The sequence below is a fragment of the Panthera pardus genome, unplaced genomic scaffold, assembly GCF_024362965.1.
Source record: "Panthera pardus isolate Hobbes unplaced genomic scaffold, ASM2436296v1 HiC_scaffold_20, whole genome shotgun sequence".
NCBI classification, from domain to species: domain Eukaryota; kingdom Metazoa; phylum Chordata; class Mammalia; order Carnivora; family Felidae; genus Panthera; species Panthera pardus.
The window spans coordinates 11,123,288-11,144,736 of record NW_026526766.1 but is presented as its reverse complement, the minus strand read 5'-3'; the positions used below and the strand labels follow the sequence as shown (position 1 = coordinate 11,144,736).

Genomic DNA, 21,449 nt, shown 5'->3' with positions numbered 1-21,449 from the left:
AAGGGATAATGCTGAGCTGAGCTCGCGATGTGGATTGCTGAGCTTTCCGAGTGCACATGGTGAACGGGTGGGTAAAGACAGAGGTTTGGAACCGAGAAAGACAAGCAGGTAGAAACGGAAGTAGAGATAGAGGCTTGAGAATCCTAGCAATGAACGAGAGTGCAAAAACCTGTAGTTCTCAAAGTTCGAGGAGGCCCTAGAATAAGAAATACGTTTTCTATCCCGCATACGTCACCAACGACAATGAACCTGACCAAATCTTACCTCTACCACGGGGAACGTTCAGGGATCCTCTGTTCTTTCTCCCGGTGCTGGGCACAACCTGCTGTGGGTGATTTCATGACCTGCCGGTGAGTTGCTACCCACAGTTTGAAAACTCCAACACGGAGAATGAGAGATGAAAAGAGGGTCCAAAATAGCTCCCCATGGGATTCTATTGTTGAAGACTCAACGAGGGTAGGTGCAGACAAAGACAGGATCTAACGGAGAGGTAGGGGGAAGGGGCCAGGGAGATCTCTCCTTAAACTTGTAGACTAAGCACAGAAGCTCCAAGAATCCCATCCTCACCGGGGAAGCTCCAAAACCAGGAAGTGGCAAACTGCCATCCTGGGAAGCTTTATCGGGAAGGGAAGGGGAGGGGAGGGGAGGGGAGGGGAGGGGAGGGAAGGGAGGGGAAGGGAGGGGAAGGGAGGGGAGGGAAGGGAGGGGAAGGGAGGGGAGGGGAGGGAAGACAAGACAAGACAAGACAAGACAAGACAAGACAAGAAAGAAAAAAAAAAGGCCTTTCAAAACATGTCTTTCTCCCCACCCCCGACGGTTTTCCTTTTATCTCCTTGACCAAGATGGGTCACGTGGCCCGTCCCAAGCCAATCACTGGCAAAGGGAGTAGAATTACCATGATGGGCTTGGGCTGATTAACATGCTCGCCCTGTGGGACCGAGAGGGAGTTACTCTCGCTGAACCCCGTGCAGGTAAGCACCTGACCTTTAGGGCTCGACCAAGGAAGAGGATAGGTGAAGCAGTTACCCTGACTCCTTGCTACTTAAAGTGTGGTTCAGGGGCCAGCAACATTGGCGTCACCTGGGAGCTTGTTAGAGATGAAGAATTGCAAGCCCCGCCCCAGACCTGCCTTATCAGAACGTGCACGTTCTGGAGAATTCAGGTGGCTTGCCCGGACCAGCAGTTTGGGAAGCGCTGAGACACCCGGAGACGCTCATAGTGTCTACCACATTGCATCCCGTGGCCTGGCTCTGTCTCCCTTCCTTCTCCCACTGGCTTGTTCTTCTGCCGCAAATCCCAGACGGCCACGCGTGCTTTGCAAGGTTTTGCTTAAACGACTCAACAGAGCCTCTGTCTTCCGCATAAGGAAGCAGAGCAGCGTTTTGGTATAAACACAGCGAGCTTCCATCTGGGACCAACTCAAGCCATTAATATTATTCCCTCAGATCCCCGCACCTCCCCCCCCCCCCATCCCCATTCTGTTCCTACGAGGTGTAAAATCCTAGCCCACCGCTGACAATGCCACTTGGCTGCTGGAACGTTCTGTATTCTTTAACAGCCCTAGGCAGGGTTGGCGGGGGTTGTTTGTTTTTTAAATTTGGTTAATTTCTTAGAGCTCCTTTCGCCCAATCTACAGGGGGCAGCGTCTGGTGTAGCAAGTTGCATCCAGAGTTGGAGGCTCTGAGATTCTGAGATGCCCAGAGAGCCTAGAAAAATTTCAGAGAAAAGACAAATTTGGTTACAGAATTGGAGGATCGAACCTAAAAGGTAACGTTAAGAATTAACATAACCTGCGGCTGAAGAAAGGAAGACAGGGAACGCATTAAACGTGCAGAAATGGAGGACATCTTACGGAGGCTTCACGCAAGTGGCTCTATTCAGGAATTTTTGTTCTTTCTTTAAAAAAAAAACAAAATTAAGTGCGGACACTCAGTAGTTGACCAGCTCTCAAAGGATGCACGCAGAATGTCTTTCTCAGGTTTCTTCCTACTCATTCCTCCGTCCAGTTATTGGGCACCTGTCACGTACCAGGGGCTCTGCTCTGATGATCTTGTGATTTGACTGAAACGGGCACGAGAACGTACCCTTCTAAGAATGGTGACTGTGTCACGATAGTAATGCAGCTGAGACAACGTGGATTCGTCCGAAATGTCCTCGACAGAGTTCTGATAAGATACAGCAGCTTCAATGCAAAGGCACTCTTTCCTTACATGGCACGGACACTTCCGAGATCTGCCTCCAAATGGCTTTTCCTTTCTTTGATTTCATCGCTTGTCTTACCCACCGGCCTCGCTTTCCCGCCGGTATACCCATCTTTGCTTGAACACGCCCACCCCTTTCCCGAGGTTCCCTTGGTGGCGGTAGTTTTCTCCCTAAAATCCTGCAATCCTTCAAACTATGAAACTCATCTGTATTCTTCTCTACAAAGGCTTCTGGGCCCTTGCCATTTAAAATTAACGGTGAAATTAAATCGATGAAAAATGAACTCTTTCCTCTGTATTCCTCTAACGTGATGCTCCAACTACTCTGGCCCTTATGCTTCTCTGCATTACGGTTCCTTTCCCCCCATCCCCCCACCCCCAATGCGTCAACGGTAAGCTCTCTAAGAACAAAGACCACATCTTATGTTTTGTGTTCCCCCCAGCACCTAGCTGCGTGCCCGGTAAGACACAGTTAGTGTTGCTCACCAAATATTTCTGCCGATTAGAATCTTCTGGGCCTGACCGGTTTGCGCTTCTTGGACCCCTGTGGTTGATTAGGGACATGTAGCCAATCACCACCAATGAATCGTACGTAAAATGGTGCGTGACGCTTCTGGGCCGAAATTCTAATCACAATCAGTGTGGTCTTTTCTCTTGGCCATTGTGACTATTAATGTTCTGGACAATAGCTCCTCCCTCGGCTGGGGTAATGTCAACTTAGAGCCCCAGCTGACCCATGATGGATGTGTTGAGTGAACGAAGAAATGCACTTTTGTTATTTAAACTCACTGACGTCTAGGGTTGGTTGCTCTGAAGCAAAGCCTAGCCCGTCCCGAGTGAGATATTTGTAAATGGTAGGTGATCAAGAAATACTGCAAGTCTATAATTTTGTTACATCCACTGGAAACAGCAATTGGTAATTTTATCTGTTGTAAGCTAATCAAGTAAAATTGCCAGCCTTAAGGTCAGCTGTCAAGGGAGGCACCGCGAGGTCAGATGAAGACTGGATAGTTAGCCGTCGGTTTGCCGACTGGCTGTAAGTGACCTCGGTCGCCGGTCCTCCTAGAACTACAGCATCCTCCAGTCCCAGTTGGAGCTTATATTTATCTCGCAGTGTTGTGAGAATTAAAGAAAGCAAACCAATGGTACCTGGCACACGGAACTCAATACGTGATAATGACAGTTTTTTTAGATAAGTTTTTCAAGTCAGGCCATGTGAAAAGCGAGAAATGTGAGAAATCATACAGATTTCAATTTCACCTGAATTATTCCCGTCCTGCAGGTCAGTGGCAAAATGTCCCTTCCGGCCTTCTTCCATACATCTTTCAAAATATGAACAAATTTGGGCCCTTATTGACTGTTTTTAAAAGCCTGTGAGACTACTCTGTTTTGAGATAGTAATTTATGTCTAAATCTCAGCTTCTCATTGGAAAATAGGACTATTTTTAAGGAATTATTCATTTTTCCCCTGTGCTACACACCAGTGACTCATTTTAAAGAAACAGAGGCACTGACAAAAAGAAAGAGGAAAAAAAATAAGACCCTGGATTTGTTTTCCAGGTTGTGTGTGTGTGTGTGTTTGTGTGTGTATGTGCGTGTGGATAGGAAACGGGAGTCATCTGCTTTTAAGAATCTCAGTTATATTTATAAAATTTGAAAAATCATCCTGGGTTTGATGATGAACCCAGAGTAATTGTTGCCTTTTGCTTTTTAATCTTGATTTCCAACACTTGGTCAAGCGTACTGAACTATTCATCCCAATACACTGAAATAAAGGTTTCTAACACTGTGCATGTCACAATCCCAGGAGAGCTTACAGTTACTGTCATGGCATCTTCACGACTTGGTTACACTGCTCGCTGCAAACAGACATAACTTCAGTCCCTCAGTGTAAACAGAGAATGACTCATCCTTCTGAGGCAGTAAATAGCAACCTGGGTAGATGAACACCATCTTTAGACTTTTTCATACACCTGTAATGTAGAAACACATCCCCTCTGAAATACTTTATACGTATTTTGATGTGTGCCGAAAGAAACATGGTGTGCCAAGGGCACCTTCCTATTTCTAGGGCTTTAATAAGAGGAAGGAAAATCTGAACATCCATATTTCCCAGCCCGACTAAGGATCCACTTCTGCAATAGCACCAAAAAGTAGAAGAGGGGAAATCAAGTCAGAAGACAGGAATGCCTATATTGGTCTTCTCGGCTCCCAAATGAACCTTCTTTCCTGCGTGCCCCTCCATCTCCTATCCCAAGTCTTTGCCTTGATTCTGATTACTCAGCTGAAAAAAAAAAATCACAGTGAGTCAGGAGAACTTATCAAGCTGCCACATGGCACACATTTTAGTCTTCAGGATAACATATTTCTCTGTCCTCAAGGACCTTATTATTCAGTGCTGAAGAAATAAAAGAAAATTAGTAATTATACTCCAACTGGATGGTCTGTAAAGGCTCATCCTTGAGTGTGCAATCATAAAAATAATGTTTTCAAAAAGCACATGTTGTTCTAGTGAAGACAGTGAAATACAAAATCACATATATGGTTTTATCCTAATTGTGTAAATAATGCCCACTCGTGTCACCGTATACTCCGAAAAACGTTAGGGGCAGATTGGCAGGCTGAGAACATCTGTATGCTTTTTGTCCCTCCCCAAATTCTACTGAAACGTCACACAAGAAAAGTTAGAATGGAAGATCAGAAAATGTGAGGATTTCCTAGAAAATGAAATGAAGAAAATTGGATTGACAGAGCAATAAAAACTTTTTTAAAAGCCAGTCAAAGGATACTGCAAAGGTAAGAGCTTTTTGTACACTAACTGGAGGAACTTCAAGATCAAGGTTAACCTGTAGCATGTAGGGCGAGTCCTTGTCAATCATAATCTGGTCAGTAAATTAAAATATTGCATTATGAACTCAGGAGCCGGTCATGATCTGCCCATGTCCTTCATATGCTGACGTTCTGACAACAGGGGTGTTTGCTTCCACGTTAAAGCCTTGTAACTGTTTTAGACAGTGAGCCTGGGGGTGCCTGGGTGGTTCAGTTGGTTGAGTGACTCTCGATTTTTAGCTCAGTTCACCATCCCAGGATCATGGGGTCGAGCTCCATGTTAGGTTTCAAGCTGAGTGTGGAGCCTGCTTGGGATTCTCTCTCTCTCTCTCTCTCTCTCTCTCTCTCTCTCGTTCTCTCTCTCTCTCTCCCTCTGCCCTTCTCCCCTGCCTGTGCATTCTCTCTCTAAAAAAGTAAGGAAATGGGGCACCTGGGTGGCTCAGTTGGTTAAGCGTCCGACTTCGGCTCAGGTCATGACCTCACGGTTTGTGAGTTCGAGCCCCATGCCGGGCTCTGTGCTGACAGCTTGGAGAGTGGAGCCTGCTTCAGATTCTGTGTCTCCTTCTCTCCGTGCCCCTCCCCAACTTGTGCTCTGTCTCTCTATGTCTCTCAAAAAATAAATAAATGGAAAAAAAAATTTTTAAAGAAAGGAAAGGAAGAAAAGGAAGGAAAGGAAGGAAGGAAGAGAACCTGGGGGCTAGCCTATCAGAAGGGCTGACTCTGGACATAGAATTAGAGTAGAACTTGATAAATCTACATATACAACAATAGGAACAGGGTGGGAAGAGGTGACAAGAAGAGGAAAGCACCAGATGCTTCTGATATGAGAGGTTTCCAGATCTCATATGCTGTAGAGAAGAACCTCCCACACCAAGATCATCTACCTGCACACCCTAAAAGCTGGTCCCGATCATCAGCACTTTATTCGCTGGGATGATTATTGCAGCCATAAAACAGAAAAGCAGCCATGTGAAAGAGATAATCAGACTTCTGGATTATTAAAAATATAATCACCATTCCTTAAAAATTGAGCTGAGTATCTAAATGGGCACAGATGAATATTAAATTAATGAGCTGGAACATTTGGCTAAGGGACGCTTCCAGAACACAAGGCAGGGATAAAGAAATTTCCAGAAGCTCCCACATCTATCTAAAGAGTTTGTAAGGGAAGGAACAAAGAGAATAGATAGGACGACATAACAAAAATCAGAGATGATTGTTGTTTAGTACTGAAGAGATATTATAAACTTGTGGATTTTTATGTATTGTGTTTCTATTTACTTCCATTTCTGAAATTTTGGTGCTCAGATTGTCCCATCTTGGGCTAGTGCAATCGTTCTCAGCCAGGGGCAGTTTTGATCCCCAGGGGACATTTAGCAGTGTCTGTAGATATTGCTGATTTCCGTGACTGGATATCTAGTGGATAGGGTTACCACTAAACACTGCACGATGCACAGAAGAGTCCCTGTTGCAGAGGATTTTTTGGCTCCAAATGTAAATAGTGCTGAGGATAAGAAACCCTGAGCTAGCGGAGACCTCTTCAGGGGGGCTCCCATACCCATTAGGCATAACTCTTGGAGTGTTCGTTCACTTCCTTGCTTTCCACTTTAATATTACATCTCCTGGAGCTTCTGCCTGAGCCCCAGAATCAGCCACTTCTCCCAAGATAGTTGGGTTATTTGGTGGGATGGTACATAGAGACAATAATCAGAGTACCGTGGATGCTCATGGCTGCTGGGTTGTCACTGTTTGCAAAAGAAGATCACGGGGCATCTGGGTGGCTCAGTCGGTTAAGCATCCGACTTCGGCTCAGGTCGTGATCTCGCAGTTCGTGAGTTTGAGCCCCGCACAGGGCTCTGTGCGGACAGCTCAGAGCCTGGAGCCTGCTCCGGATTCTGTGTCTCCCTCTCTCTCTGCCCCTCCCCTGCTCACGCTCTGTCTCTTCTCTCTCTCTCTCTCTCAAAATAAATAGACATTAAAAAATTTTCAAGAGAAGATCAACATGAAAGAGAATTTCGTAAGGTGGCACACAGAACCCACGTTATATTTACAAGTAATTGACCATCATGCCAACTGGTGTAAAAGCAGGCCGTCCAATTCTGCCCTGCCTTCGCCTTCTGCTCTGATTCAAAATGGTCACAGAAGTAGGGTCTCTTTTCAGTTTTCCACAGATCCACAAAGAAAATAAATCTTTTCTGGCTTATTTCAGGATTAAGTTGGAAGCTGAGCTCTTTCTAGAACAGAATTTGTCTTCTTCCTTGGTCCATAGACATGACTCAATTTCCTCACCAAAACTTCATTCAGAGAAACAGGCGGCCAGCTCATGGGTCACAGTTTGTCAATTTGAGTTTTTAAAATACTGTTCAAGAATACGATTTATCTTGATTCCTAAGTGTTTTGGCACCCCAGAAGTTTTGTACCCTAAACGAATAACTCACAGGTCTCACCGGTCCTGGCCTTGCTGGGCACTGTCTGTCCTTCGTGCTCACTAGGTCCATCCCAAGGTGAATGTGAGCCTTGTGCCTTGGTCTAATACCACCTTACTGCACGGTGCCACACATTTCCTGAGAAGCTGTCGTTTCCTGCCAACCTAAAAATGTCTGCATGTAAATCTTCCTGAGTGAGTGAGGGGAAAAAGAGAGGTGGGGCAAAAGTTTCAAAAGCAAAGAAAACAAGGAGAAGGAAGTGGCCAGTGCTCAATGAACCTGCACGTGTGAAAGGCTAATCCAGAAATCACTCAGTAATCACCACCATGAAATCGGACCGGGCTGACATGGCTGGCTACGCATATGCTCACCTTTCCCCCCTCCCACAAAGCTTCACTTCCTAAACCAAAGTGACCTTCTGAAATCTGGCCACTCTCCCCCAGCTCTTGACCCCTCCTGTGCAACAGCTCCTACACACCATTAGCTAGCTTCCTTCCAAAGTCCCCATTAGCCTCTCATCCAAAACAATACAATTTTCCCGTTTTTGAGAGAAGGGCGCTGGCCCATGTGCACGATAAACAAAGGCCGGAGTGCAGAGAGCTGTTAGAAGCTGCACAAAATCTACATATTACACAGGAGAGTCCGAAAGAAGGGTGAGGGTTCAGGGGGCTCTGACACGGGAGGCAAAACAGCGCTTGGACCTCAGCTGCACTCAATGTTCAGAAGTGCTCATGGGTCAGTCATGCTCAAAGGAACAGTGTTGAAAGAGTGATTATGTTTTAAGATGGTTTGGCTGGGGGCCAAATAACATCTTACTGTCTATTGCCAAGTCAGGAGCTTTTGCTGCTGAGTGAATTTTTAAGAATTATAATAATGAATAAATAAACTGGTTTAAAAGCAAGACATTTTCTAGATGGATCTCCTTTTTGAGAGAGAGAGAGATAGAGAGAGAGAGAGGGAGAGAATCTTAAGCAGGCTCTATGCTCAGCGTGGAGCCTGACACAGGGCTCGATCCCACAACCGTGAGATCATGACCTGAGCCGAAATCAAGAGTCAGACGCGTAACTGGCTGAGCCACCCAGGCGCTCCCTGGATGGATCTCTTGAAGGGGACTCGGGACAGGAGGACTATGGCTTGGCTTCTACTGGGTCCCAGAACATCTCCCTAACAGAGATGGGCTTCTACCCATATTCCTCTGGTGTATTCTTCTTCCCATCAGTCCCAAATCGTCTGTATCCACTCGGGTGACTCAGAAATCTGTGTCTCAGTCTCTCTCCCTTTAAATGGAGTTGATATTTTTGGCCCCTCCTTCTCACACTTAGTGCTGGGTGATTGGCAAGGTGGACAAGATCAGGAACATTGGCCTGGGCGGTCAAAGCAGACCTAGGAGACAGGACAGAGCATAAGGAAGCCAGCCAGAGGCTCAGAGAGCTCCTGAAACTGAATCTTTCAGGTGATGTTTTGGTATTGGGCTCTTTATTGGATTTTTAAAAATTCTCTCCAGCCCTGAGGATTCGGCCTGTGTTTTCTCTTCTGTCATCACAACCTCCCTTCTGCTTGAGGTTCTGCATCTTCCAGACTGACGGAGACCAGGGTGCTTTCTCTCAATGTCTGTGCTATTTCACCGTCACCATTTTTGAGGCATTAAAGGAGAATAATGCTCAGAGAGCAGTCATGCATGTGGTTCAGAACTGAAGCAGAATCACAGTTTTTTTATATATATATAAATATATATATTACTGTGATTCTATATATATATATATATAATTTAGTAATTTATATCTTTAATAATAGTAAACACAAAGAGACAAAAATAACTTCCACCTAAAGCTTACGGGAGGACGTCTCAACCGCCGTGAGGGAGACACATGGTTCCCAGCCATGCTTCATGTTTCCATATTGACTTTTTTCTCTTTCTCTCTACTTTCTTCACAAACTACAGATACTCCTGGTCTTTCTTCTTGATGCCCCACCTCCCTGCAGAGAAACTCCTCAACTCTTCTGAGCCCAAGATCGTGCCCTTTATTTTCGATCAAGTAAGTGACTCCTTTCCTCCTCCTGCTGTCTCCTGAATCTTGCCCCTTCCTACCCAATTTTACCACCAATAATTACAGTATTGATGATGTTAACAAAAACGGTGAGCGTGATCATAGCCTACCTTCACGGGGTGGGTTCTGTGTGCAGACACCATGTAAACACTTAACCCCGCTTGTCCCCTTTGAGACAAAGGGCTGTCCCCAAAGAGCTGTCTTAGTTATATATTGCTGCCTAACAAATTGCCACAAAACTCAGCAACTTAAAACAACACACGCTTATCATCTCACAGTTTCTGTGGGGCAGGAAGCTGGGTGTGACAAAGCTGGGTCCTTAGCTTTGCGGTCTCTCAAACTAGGTGTTACTTAGGATATAGTCATCTCAAGGCTCAGCTGGGCAAGGATTTGATTTCAAGTTCCCATGATCGTCGGCAGGATGCAGTTTCTCCCTGACTGTTGGCCACAAGCTGCCCTCAGTTCCTTGTCATACGGGCCTCTCCAATAGAGCCATGCCCTTCTTCAAAGGGTATAAGCCATGAGGACAATAGAAAGTCTGCTAGAAAGACAAAGCTAGTGGGGAGCCTTGGTGGCTCAGTCGGTTGGGTGACTGACTTCAGCTCAGGTCATGATCTCACGGCTTGTGAGTTTGAGCCCCATATCAGGCCCTGTGCTGACAGCTCAGAGCCCTGAGCCTGCTTCAGATTCTGTGTCTCCCTCTCTCTCTGCCCCTCCCCCGCTCCTGCTCTGTCTCCCTCTGCCTCAGAAATAAATAAACATTAAAAAAAAACCCTAATTTTACAACCTAATTTCAGAAGTGACAGCCAGCCATGTTCTATTTTTTAAAACAATTTTAATGCCTTTATTTATTTTTGAGAGAAAGAGACAGAGCGCCATCAGGGGAGAGGCAGAGAGAGGGGGGGACACAGAATCTGACGCAGACTGCAGGCTCTGAGCTGGCAGCACAGAGCCCGACGTGGGGTTCGAACCCAGGAACCGCGAGGTCGTGATCTGAGCCGAAGTCGGGTGCTTAACCGACTGAGCCACCCAGGCGCCCCAACCATATTCTACTGGTTAGAATCAAGTCACTGTGTCCAGCCTACCCTCAATATGTCCAGCCCACACTCAAGGGGACACAGATAACAGAAGGCGGGGATCAGCAGGGGCCATCCTGGAAATCTGAAAACCTCAAGACCAATTGGGGAAGAAGGGAGAACAAAAGGGTTGTTTTCAGACTGTAAGGATAACAGCAACACTAGAAGAAGAAAGTAGATCGGGGCAAATATTAAAGCTAATAAGGGTAGAGGTTAGGAGGCGGAATAGGGAAGCGTCTTATATCATTTTTGATCCCGTGTCTTTCTCTCTTTTAGCCCATAACATGAGATGATGGGTATACGGCGAAAGGATGTGCATGGAACTACTGGGGCACAGCACAAAGAATTCCTTTTCCCATTGGGAAAGTAAATGGAAAATAATCGTAACGGAGGAGCAGGGTAGAGGAGCAGCGGGGAGGGACTGAAGACAATCCCTCTGCACAAATGTGACCCAGAGTCCCTGTGGGCAGGAGACTCTCGGCAGGGACATGCCAAACCATCAAATAAAATTGGAAGGAATCGGAGCACGCCCCAGATCTAGAACAGGGTGTCCGTGACCAAAGACGGTCAAGACGGAAGAAGCGAGCCCCAGACAGAAAACAGAAGGCTGGTTCCGTAAACCTTTTTTGAGGCGAAGCTACCTAGAGCAAGGTAGAGGGGAGAGGACGGGGAACATTTTTTGCACGGCAGCTACCAAAACAAATTTCATTGCATATGTGTCTTCAGAGGGGAAGAAAGACTGCAGGACTTTTCAGAGGCTTTACTATGCTTTGTGACACCCTAAGGTGTACGTGAGGGAGGGTGTGGATTGAACAGACACCGCTTCTCACACGTGTCTGTCTGTTTGGTGCGGTGGCGGAGACATGCTACACATTTTAGGGCATACTCTTTTATTAAATACCTGTGGCCTCTTGCAAGAGCAGAAAAGTTAAGCCAAGCATGGTTGCCAACAGTTGAGCAAAAGCAAACATTTTTTCTCAAACACCTGCGTGTTAACCAGCAGTGACCCCACGATCTCAACGTTTGGGTCCGACAGTGGGAAAGATACAAAACCAGAATCAGAGAAGTCACCAGATCATCACCTTTTCCAACCATCCCCAGAAATTCCCCCCCAAACTCCCAAAGCTCCGCTGATTACAATCCTTCTGTCCAGAATTCCCTCTCCTCCCCCTGTGGATGCTCATTTTCTTATCCACAGAGAAGGAATCAGGGAGTTCATCCCCACGGGATTTTCTCTTGGAATTTTTCCCAGTAACATAGGGCGAAGGCAATAAAGGAGTTCCATTGAGAGAGGCAAGACATACTTGTTAAGAGCTTTAAAAATGTCTTTTTAGTACAGAGAGAGAGAGAAGAAATCAGGGAAGGATCCCCTGCCAAACCACAAAGAAGATCATCAAGGAATGCTAATTTCTCGAGCATTGGTGGAGAATTACCCACCAGGGGGATTAAGAGATCCGTGCCCTTTCAATCAAAGGAGACCTTCCCTCAAACAACTGGGGTTGGCCGAGGGTCCAGCTCAGAAGAGCAACACAGCAGTGAGAAGCCACGCCTTCCTGCATTACACAATGCTGTGTTTTTAGGTTAATCCTCCAAGGATATTACGGTTACTTTCAATGGTTAATGAATAGCTTCTAAGTGCCTACTTCACTTAATTGTCCAAAGGCCACTTGGTCCCAGAGCATATAAAGCTTCGAGCTGGCTAATGAAAGCATTCTCGAGGAGCAAGGGAAGCAGGGGAGAGGAAGGGCTACGGAGGGGCAGGGATGCGGAACAGAACCGGTCTAGTGCTCTGTGCCCTTGTCCTCCTGACGGGCTTCCTGATGATCTGCCTGGGAGCCTTCCTCATTTCCTCAGGATCGATGTTCAACTGTCGAGGGAACCTGATCCTGGCCTATATGCTTCTGCCCCTGGGGTTTGTGATCCTTCTGAGTGGAATTTTCTGGAGTACCTACCGCCAGGCCAGGGAAAGCAAAGGGGTGTTCACGCACGTGCTCAGACGACACCTTGCTCACGGGGCACTGCCCCTGGCCACAGTCGACAGGTACGTGCTGAAAAGCCAGGGGACAGAGGGGAGCTGCAATGGGGCTGAGTTCTGGAAAAGTGGAATGACCCTAATCCCACAGTGGGATAATATCCATGTCCTGCCAGGCCGTATGTCTAGAAATGGAGCTTTCTTGTTGGGAAATTACTTGGGGTTAATCCTTAGGAAGAATGGGGCTGCTTCTGGGGAAATCCTTCAAGCAGAGGGAACTTATATCAGAGAAACCACCTCTCCCCCGTTGAAGAGCTACGTCAGCCAACTTAAGAGGCCCAACTCTTGGGTTCTTTTGTTGTATCATGGGAGCTGTCCTGAGGGGCAGGGGGTGGTTAAGTTACCCCCACAGCCTGGCTACCGGGTTATAATGAAAGCAAGTTCCAGGCCCAATTCTGCCACACAACAAATGAACAGACAGGCATAGAATTAGTCCTGCCACCTCTTCATGAACTCCGTGTGGTCCCAGCTTATGGACCTTTTGGGTATTCTGATCACACCTTGCATGAAAGATTGATTCAAGGCCAGATAATAACATTCCAGAGGTAGTTGAGTTAATCTTACCACCTCACACCCATTATGATGGCTATTGTTTAAAACACACACACACACACACACACACACGGAAAACAAGTGTTAGCAATCCAAAACCTTATACACTGCGGGTGGGAATGTGAAATGGTGCAATCATTTTATGAAGAATAGTACAGAGGTTAAATATAGAATTACCGCTTGATCCAGAAATTCTACTTCTGGGTATACAGACAAAAGAATTAAAAGCAGGAACCTGAAGTGATATTTGTAGACCACTGTTCCCAGCAGCCTTATTCACAAGAGCAAAAAGGTGGAAACAGCCCATATGTCCACCAGTGGATGAAGGAACAAAAAAGTGTGGTCTATACCCACAGCGGAATATTATTCAGCCATAAAGAGAAGGAAATTCTGACATATGCTACAGTGTCGATGAACCTTGAAGACATTATGCTAAGTAAAAAAAGCCAGACGCAAACAGACAAATGCTGTATGATTCCACTTATATGAGATGCAGCGAAATTCACAGACAGAAAGAACAGGGGTGACCAGGGCTGGCGGTGGGGGAGGAGGGACTTACCATTTACTGAGTACAGAGTTTCAACTTGGGACGATGGAAAAGTTCTGGAGATGCCTGCGTAACGGTGTGGCTGTACTGAATGCCGCTCGTCGGTACGCTTAAAATGGATAAGTGGTAAATTTCAGGTTATATATATGTTGCCACAGTATAGCCAAATGCAGTTCACCTGAGGGTTGGTATCAGACAACCAAAACCCTCCTCACTCTTGGCCCACCCAACACAGGACCATTCAGGGATAAAACCTCAAGCATCATCCTTAAGACACAGGCTGCAAGACTCCTTAAAAAATTCTTTTGCCTTCTTGATCTAAAGTATCTTAGCTACTCAACATGGATGGAACTGGAGAGTGTGATGCTAAGTGAAATAAGCCATACAGAGAAAGACAGATACCATATGGTTTCACTCTTATGTGGATCCTGAGAAACTTAACAGAAACCCATGGGGGAGGGGAAGCAAAAAAAAAAAAAAAAAAAAAGAGGTTAGAGTGGGAGAGAGCCAAAGCATAAGAGACTCTTAAAAACTGAGAACAAACTGAGGGTTGATGGGGGGTGGGAGGGAAGGGAGGGTGGGTGATGGGTATTGAGGAGGGCACCTTTTGGGATGAGCACTGGGTGTTGTATGGAAACCAACTTGACAATAAACTTCATATATTGAAAATGAATAAATAAATAAATAAATAGTATAAACCATTGAAAAAAAAATAAAATATCTTAGCTACTGCATGTATCCTTTTTTCCCCCTAAATGTTTGTTTATATTTGAGAGAGAGAGACAGAGACAGAGACAGAGCACCAGCAGGGGAGGGGCAGAGAGAGAGGGAGACAAAGAATCCAAAGCAGGTTCCAGTCTCCGAGCTGTCGGCACAGAGCCCAACATGGGGCTCGAACTCACCAACCGTGAGATCGTGACCTGAGCTGAACTCGGACGCTTCACGGACTGAGCCGCCCGGGTGCCCCATATGTATCTTGATTATAAGCAATTTTACCCATGATGGTTGATTTTTGGCATTATGCTAATTAATAAGATACTAATTATAATAACCAACCCCCATTTCCAATGTTTATTATGCTAACTAGCAAGGTCTCTGGGTTTGATAAAAGATTAAGATAACTGAAATGATCATAGATGATGCTTCTCGAGGGATGATTTTTTTTTCTTGTATAAATGTTAGATGATTGCCTCGAGAGTGTGAATCCCTGATAAGAGTAACTGATTGCCTGTAGGAGGCAGCTCGAATTTACTAACACACGCATAACATCCCAGCGTGCTGAATTATTTTAGTGATCTATGATGCGGCTATCATGACACCACATTGACCTGCCTCTTCCCACAGCACCTAATAGGTACCCAGCCTACTCAGAGCGGCCAGTAAGTCAGTTAAGGAAACGTTGCATTGCTGAGAAGCATTTGCATTCAAAATGGGAACCCACACCGAGGCATCAGAGCAGAGGAGACTGCAGTGGTGGAATGTGGGGTTCCGAGAATGAGAACTGGTGTGGGCGGACGGGTTTGAGAGACGTGGATGGGATTTGGGGGCGGGTGGCCGTGATCCGGAAGCTTCTCAAATCACTCCGGGCAAAAGCTCACCTCTCTGTCTTCAGTGTCTTTATGCGTGTGCCCTGTGACACTTCTGAGATTTATGCCATACAGTAGACAACGTCTTTAGCCATCTGGCTTTGGGCCTGGTGATATTTGGAATGGAGCTGTGGCCACAAATGGCAGTCTCTGTTCTGTTGTGGTTACATACCACAAACACTCCCCGTAGGCACCGAGGGATTCGCGCTATAAATAAACCCATCAAGCTCACCCTCTCTCTTCCTCACCTCGCACCAGCCCCCACCCCGTCCCATTCATGATGGAGAAGCCAGAAGGATTCAGCAATTAGCAACGTTGGGCAAGATTACCGATGAATACATCGCCTTTGGCGGGAATGGCTCCTTTTGCCATTGGCCTCTTGGCATAGAAAGGGCTGCAAGTGAAATCTACATGAAGTTGTCAGTGGAGATAGTTTGAGAAACGCATATGTTTTTTGGAAACGTGCTTGCTGAGACTTGAAAAAGGGAGAAGAAAGAGGGGAGCATCTGTCAGAGTTGAGGAGACTGCACCGAGCTGGGGTTTTTTGTGTTTTGCTGTGTTAATGTTTTACGTGAGTGTAGTTGACACACAACGTTACATTAGTTTCAGGGGTATAACATAGCGATCTGACCAGTTTATACGTGGGTTTTCATCCATTAGTTTCTGGGCTCTGAGGATCTGAGACAGTGAGTGCAACCACATAGAGAAGGAGAAGCGTATGCACGAGGACAAGGATATGATGAGTTAAATAACTGGGTGGAAGGCAGCTCCAGCATTGAGGCCCCCTCCTCCTGCCCTCTAGAAGAACCCCCAGCTGAAAGCCCCTGGTTCCCGTGAGCAAGAGAGAGGGAATAACTTGGAATAACCCACTGGGAAAAATATGACTGTAGAGTCACACATCCCATGGCTGATGAGGAGGGTTTTGCTGGAAAAAAAACCCACATTTTTTAGAAAACTGGTGATGCCAGGGAAGAAGTACATCTGTTTCAAAATCAATGTTTCTTAAAGTTTCGCTTCACACAGTGTGATTTGAGAGAGTCAGGCATATGCCTCTTTGGCGTTAACCACTTAAATAACATGTGTACGTGTGTGGCATTTTGATCCCCAGGCCAGATTTCTACCCCCCTGCGTATGAAGAGAGTCCTGATGTGGAGAAGCAACCCTGTCCGGCAGAGGGAGAGGCCTCGGATGTCCCTCCACCTGTGTACACAGAGATGGGCCTTGGATTCGAGGATGCACCTGACGCCCGCCCAGAGGCCCCACCTTCCTATGAGGAGTCCGTGGCAGGCGGGGTGGCGACAGCCACACCATTTGAAGGATGCTCAGGATGCTGAAGCAGGAGATACTCTCTAGTGCTTGGGATGCACCCTCAAGGGATACGGCTGCTGGTAGTAAACGTGGGCACTGGACGACGGGAGGGAAAGGGTCTTCGGGGACCCTCACGAGCGCATGCCGAGGAGATGCGGGAAACGACAGCATTACGGTTTCCTGGACGTGCTTTGGTCTGCAAGGGCAGCGTGGGGTCCCGGAAGGGTGTGGTGGACAGCAAGCCACATTTCAAAGGATCCACACGAATCTCAGCCCAGTTGGGCTTTTGGACAGCCGTTTGGAGCTGTGCCCCAAGAGGCTTTTAGCTCTCACTCAACCCCCTCCAGCACCCCAGCCCCCAATGGGGAGAACAGGTGCTGCTCATGGACAGCCATGGGCTTTCAGGTACATTACCCAACAACTGCAAGAAGAAAGTGTGCTGGAGACGAAGGGTCATCATCCTGTTTAATTTGCAGGTTTTGGTGGCTGGCTTTGCAGCTCCCCCCATTTACCCTATTAACTAGAGTGACAGCATCGTAATTCACCTTACGGGAGGTTTCCTCTTGGAAGACACGAATGTTACTTTGTATGACTTTCTTTTAATTGTGTGTGTGTGTGTGGTTTCTATGTGGACAGCAACTGTAGTATTTGCTTTCAAAATGGCTGGAACACAGAATTTTGAAGGAAGATCTTAAAAACGGGATGGTTGTACAAGCAGAGAGGACAAGATTTCTCAGACACTCAAGTGGAACAGACTTAAAAATTCATAAGGCACAGAATTTAGGGGAAGAAACTGTATTAGCCATAGGTTGTATGAATCTAGATTTTGATGTAAATCTTGAAAAGCATTAAAATATACGTGTATATTTCAACAAATCGCCCTGTGAATCTCTAGACTTTGAAAGAAAGGAGACTATGGTGGAATGCTTTGATCCTTAACAGAAAGTTCTTTGTGTCCCAAGATATGGATCCATGCATTTTTGACTTGGGACATTTCTTTTAAAACCCCCTGATTCCTCCTCAGCTTTATTATATTTTATTATATGTTTTAATATAAGAGGACAAGTCGGGTGGCAGGGTGGAGGGGAGAGATGCAGCTTAATGTCTTAGCGCTTGGACAAGAATCTTCTTCTCTCCGGGCCTCAGTTTCTTCCTCCATCAAGTGAGGAATTTATGCTGGGATCAATATCTAACAATTACAGAGTGTCTTTTATAGGATGGGCTCTGCACCATGAACTTTGTGTGCTTTGGATTTAGCCCTCAATAGACCCTTCGGTAACAGGCGCAGTGGCTATTCCCCTTTTACAGACACATTAAACTGAGACTTCGAGCCATTAAGCAACTTTCCAGATAACCTACAGTTGTTTCCGGGAGGGTGAAGCAGGGTCCACAGAGGGGCGTGAGAGGATTTTTCGCTTCAAACATTTGTGCTGGGTTAACCCTGTCTTACTTTCCTCCTCCCACGGAGCAGTCTGGACTTCAGTCCTGCTTCGGAAAGTGGGTCCTAATAGGAGCGGAGCCCCCGGGCAGGTGCACTACCTTAAAGCCCTTGGGGAAGCAGCCAAGCTTGCTTTAGCGTTTGCTTTTTTTTTTTTAATTTAAAAAAGATTTAAAATTTTTTCATTGTCATTGACATATAACAGGGTTCACTTTTAAAATGTAAATAAGCCCCCCACGTTTTCTGCCCAGGAGCTTGGCCCTCACCTCATGGTGTAGTTTCCTTGCCTCTGCTCATTCCGTTGATGACGAAAGATGGTTTGGACAGTGGTGGGAAGGGTGAAGATCTCTCAAGGAGGAAGAGAGTTGTAGAGATGGAATGGGGCCTCCATGGCCTCCTCTTCTCCTTTTTTGCTGAGTGCACAGATTATGCGTGTCCTGACAAATACACAGGAAGCCACATGAAAGGAAATCCTGGTCCCTTTACATGAAACATGAATTTGGGCATCCGTGATTTGAATCCTTGACATCAAGGGCATACCTGGATATGAAGGCCAGTCATGGTTGTCCAACAGGAAGGTGATTGTTTATCTGCAACGCAATTTATCATTTCTCTCTTGTCATGTCTTTCCATTGCTCTACTGAGATTGTTCTCCTGGAATATTCTCTGGGGTCTGAGCGCATCCACTGACCTGAACAAACTCTGTCATTGGGCTTTCTTCCAGAGTTTGCATTTGTAGCGGATGGTTATTCCCACTTCTGATAGTCACATGAAACACACTCACTCGGGTTTACCTAAGAGAATCGTTTTGATCTCTTTACTGCAATAAATTTTGTACTTAAATAAGGACCCCTAATAGACATTCATTGCTTTCTTAAAAACATATGTCCTCTGAAGCAAGCTTGCCTCAAGGACATGGGGATTACCCCCAACAAATCCCACCTTTGAGAGGCCCAACAATTAAGCCCCACTGCAACTCAGAACAAAAGTGTTCCGTGGTGCTTCGTAAGATTCACCGGGCACCCCTGGGAGATTTACTCAAGGAGGCATACACTGCATCCCCTCTTCTTCCTTAAGTATGTGGTGAAATGAATGGTGATGGGTGGAGAACCACGATTCCCTGGATGGCGAGGGAGACCTGTAGGCTATAAGAGTGTGGGGAAGAGGCAAACTCCCACTACAGTCTTCCCTCCTTCCCTCCTCCCAAATGGGAAGGGTAGACTCACCCGTCGAGGAAGGGGAATGCTCAGAGGTGCTGGCTCTTCAGTATTTTAATCTTGTAACATCCCTCTTGAGTAGCAACTTTAAGTACTCCCCCATCCCGCCCCCCCCAGAAGATGTGCATCACGAGGTCGGTTATAGTCACTATGCTGCATCTTATGCATATCCAAGATGCAGCAGGTGTATATTTGAACTCTCCACTCCAAAACTCCTTTTACTGGTAAGTCTACCCATACCTTAAGTATTCTACATAAACACACGGTCTTTGGTGAGGTATCTCCCCAGCTTCCCTATATTGCAGGGCACGTCCTAGGCATGAAAAGACATGAAAAGACGATAAGGATGTGGGTATATAATGCATACACCATGTTCTGTAATTTTCCATGACAGGTTAGGCTGATTCACATACCAGATGGGCTGTCAACTGCATGAGCCACGTCCCCCCATAAAGACTGTGGCCAGTTGAGGCGGAAAAGGCATCTGCTAAGCTCTGCTGCCTCTGGCAATCTCTTGCTGTTTGTAACTGCTGAAGGGCCAGGAACTGATTTACGGGCAGTTACGTCATTTCGAAAGGTGCACGATTTTCTCAGGCCCTTCTCCACTCGGGAAAGGAAATGTCCTCCAGGCAGGTGTCTGAGATGTCAGTGTCCGTGTGCTCCAAGAGCACCCAGTGCACGATCAAATAATAAAACGGAGTCACCTGTTTTGTCGCTACCAGATCCCCCAGGTGCTTCTCAGATTCCACGCACCTGCCATGGCGGATGGATATGGCTGTCAAAGTAAATCCCATGCCTTACACTGACCCACAGTTGGCCAGTCAGAAGTCAGCACACCATTGGCCCCGTCATTGCCTGTATTATCTGCGGAGACCGCTGGCTCAGAACAGCCAACTGTCAGCCCAATGTGCCACCATGGGGCCAACCATCAATCTGAGACTTCCCGTGTAGAAAGCCTTCAGGTCATGTCCAAGGCCTTCGGTCTGAAACGTCACACAAAACGATCTGTTCCGTGAGTACTTTGGATATAGGCTGTACCTTGGATCAGTAAGATTTCATACATGATCTCATTTTAATAATGGCTGCCTGCCATTCGCAAGGTCAGCTAATAAACCCAAGAATCACGAATGAGGCAAAACAATTTTTTTTGTTCTAAGGGACTGGCTGACACCTGGCAGGATATTTAGAATCGTGGTCTCCTCCCTGTAAATGCCTCCTTGGCGTGTATCCACACACATTTCCAAACACCCCCTGGGTAAGTAGTGGCAATGCCCTGGTTGGGAACCACTGGATCATCCACACTGTTGCTCATCATTGTTCTGGAGGCACGTGGTGTAGCGAGTAAGCCCCTCAATATTAGCCGAGTAGAAGAGGGGGCCCTCATAGTTGCCACACTCCATCCACAGCATCTTCTATGACTGCCTCCTGGGGTCCCCACCAAATTCTTGGACCTCTCCAGTCATTCATTCTTCCGAAAGACTGGTGGCTGGAGATTCACCTTTAAGACAGAGAGACCAGGGATTTCCTGTCTTTAACGTCTCCTAAGGGTAAGGCAAGAGCAGATGCATATATAGCTCTGCAAGAGAAGCTTGGATTCTATGCAGAGTGGAAAGAACATCCCGGCAATGTGAAACTGAGCAGGTTTCCAGAGGGAAAGGCTGTGTCCTAGGGTCACTACACGACCTCCTCCTTGGCAACCTAGCTGAGAAAAAGCTCTGTAAAAACAGGTGGCCGTGCAGTTGCTTCTTTCCATAGCTGGGCCCAGACCCACGCCCCGCCTGGTATTTATAACGCGGTGTCTCCCTCGACCTCACTCGTCCATGCCATCCTCCCACCGGACCCAAGGCCAGCCTCCCCTCCAGCCACCCTACCTCTCCACTCTTAGTCTTTGTTCCGCTACACCGACCCCTGGTGAAATTACATACATGGTTATAAGTCCCGGGAAGCCCCACTCTTTGGGAAACCCCTCAAGTGCTGCGGGTCTTGTCATCTCAGAGTCCACCTTGCACGTTCCCCAAAGCGTGTTGCTTGTACCTCTACCCTAACATTCACATCCTCCTGTTCCCAAGTTACAAACTCCCGGGAGTGGGAATCATGTTTTGCACATCTCGCTGCACCAAAAACAGGACTCTGTATAAAGTAGTTGTTCAATCAGTGTTTGCTGAATGAATGAATGAATGAATGAATAC

At 46.6% G+C, this 21,449-nt stretch overlaps 1 protein-coding gene and 1 long non-coding RNA gene across 2 annotated transcripts; one reads left to right on the top strand and one right to left on the bottom strand.

The window, feature by feature from the left end:
- Positions 1 to 1,482: 1,482 nt before the first annotated feature.
- On the bottom strand, positions 1,483 to 8,313 carry LOC109275441 (uncharacterized). Its single transcript, XR_002084142.2, has 3 exons — positions 7,469 to 8,313; positions 4,019 to 4,174; positions 1,483 to 1,706 (listed from the first exon to the last, which is right to left on the bottom strand). It is a non-coding gene; the product is annotated as an uncharacterized LOC109275441 (long non-coding RNA).
- A 3,956-nt stretch (positions 8,314 to 12,269) lies between these two features.
- TMEM252 (transmembrane protein 252) lies at positions 12,270 to 17,481 on the top strand. Its single transcript, XM_019463655.2, has 2 exons — positions 12,270 to 12,621; positions 16,406 to 17,481. Exons 1-2 carry the CDS (start codon positions 12,344 to 12,346, stop codon positions 16,629 to 16,631), a joined length of 504 nt encoding a protein of 167 aa, XP_019319200.1. The 5' UTR covers positions 12,270 to 12,343; the 3' UTR covers positions 16,632 to 17,481.
- Positions 17,482 to 21,449: the final 3,968 nt, after the last annotated feature.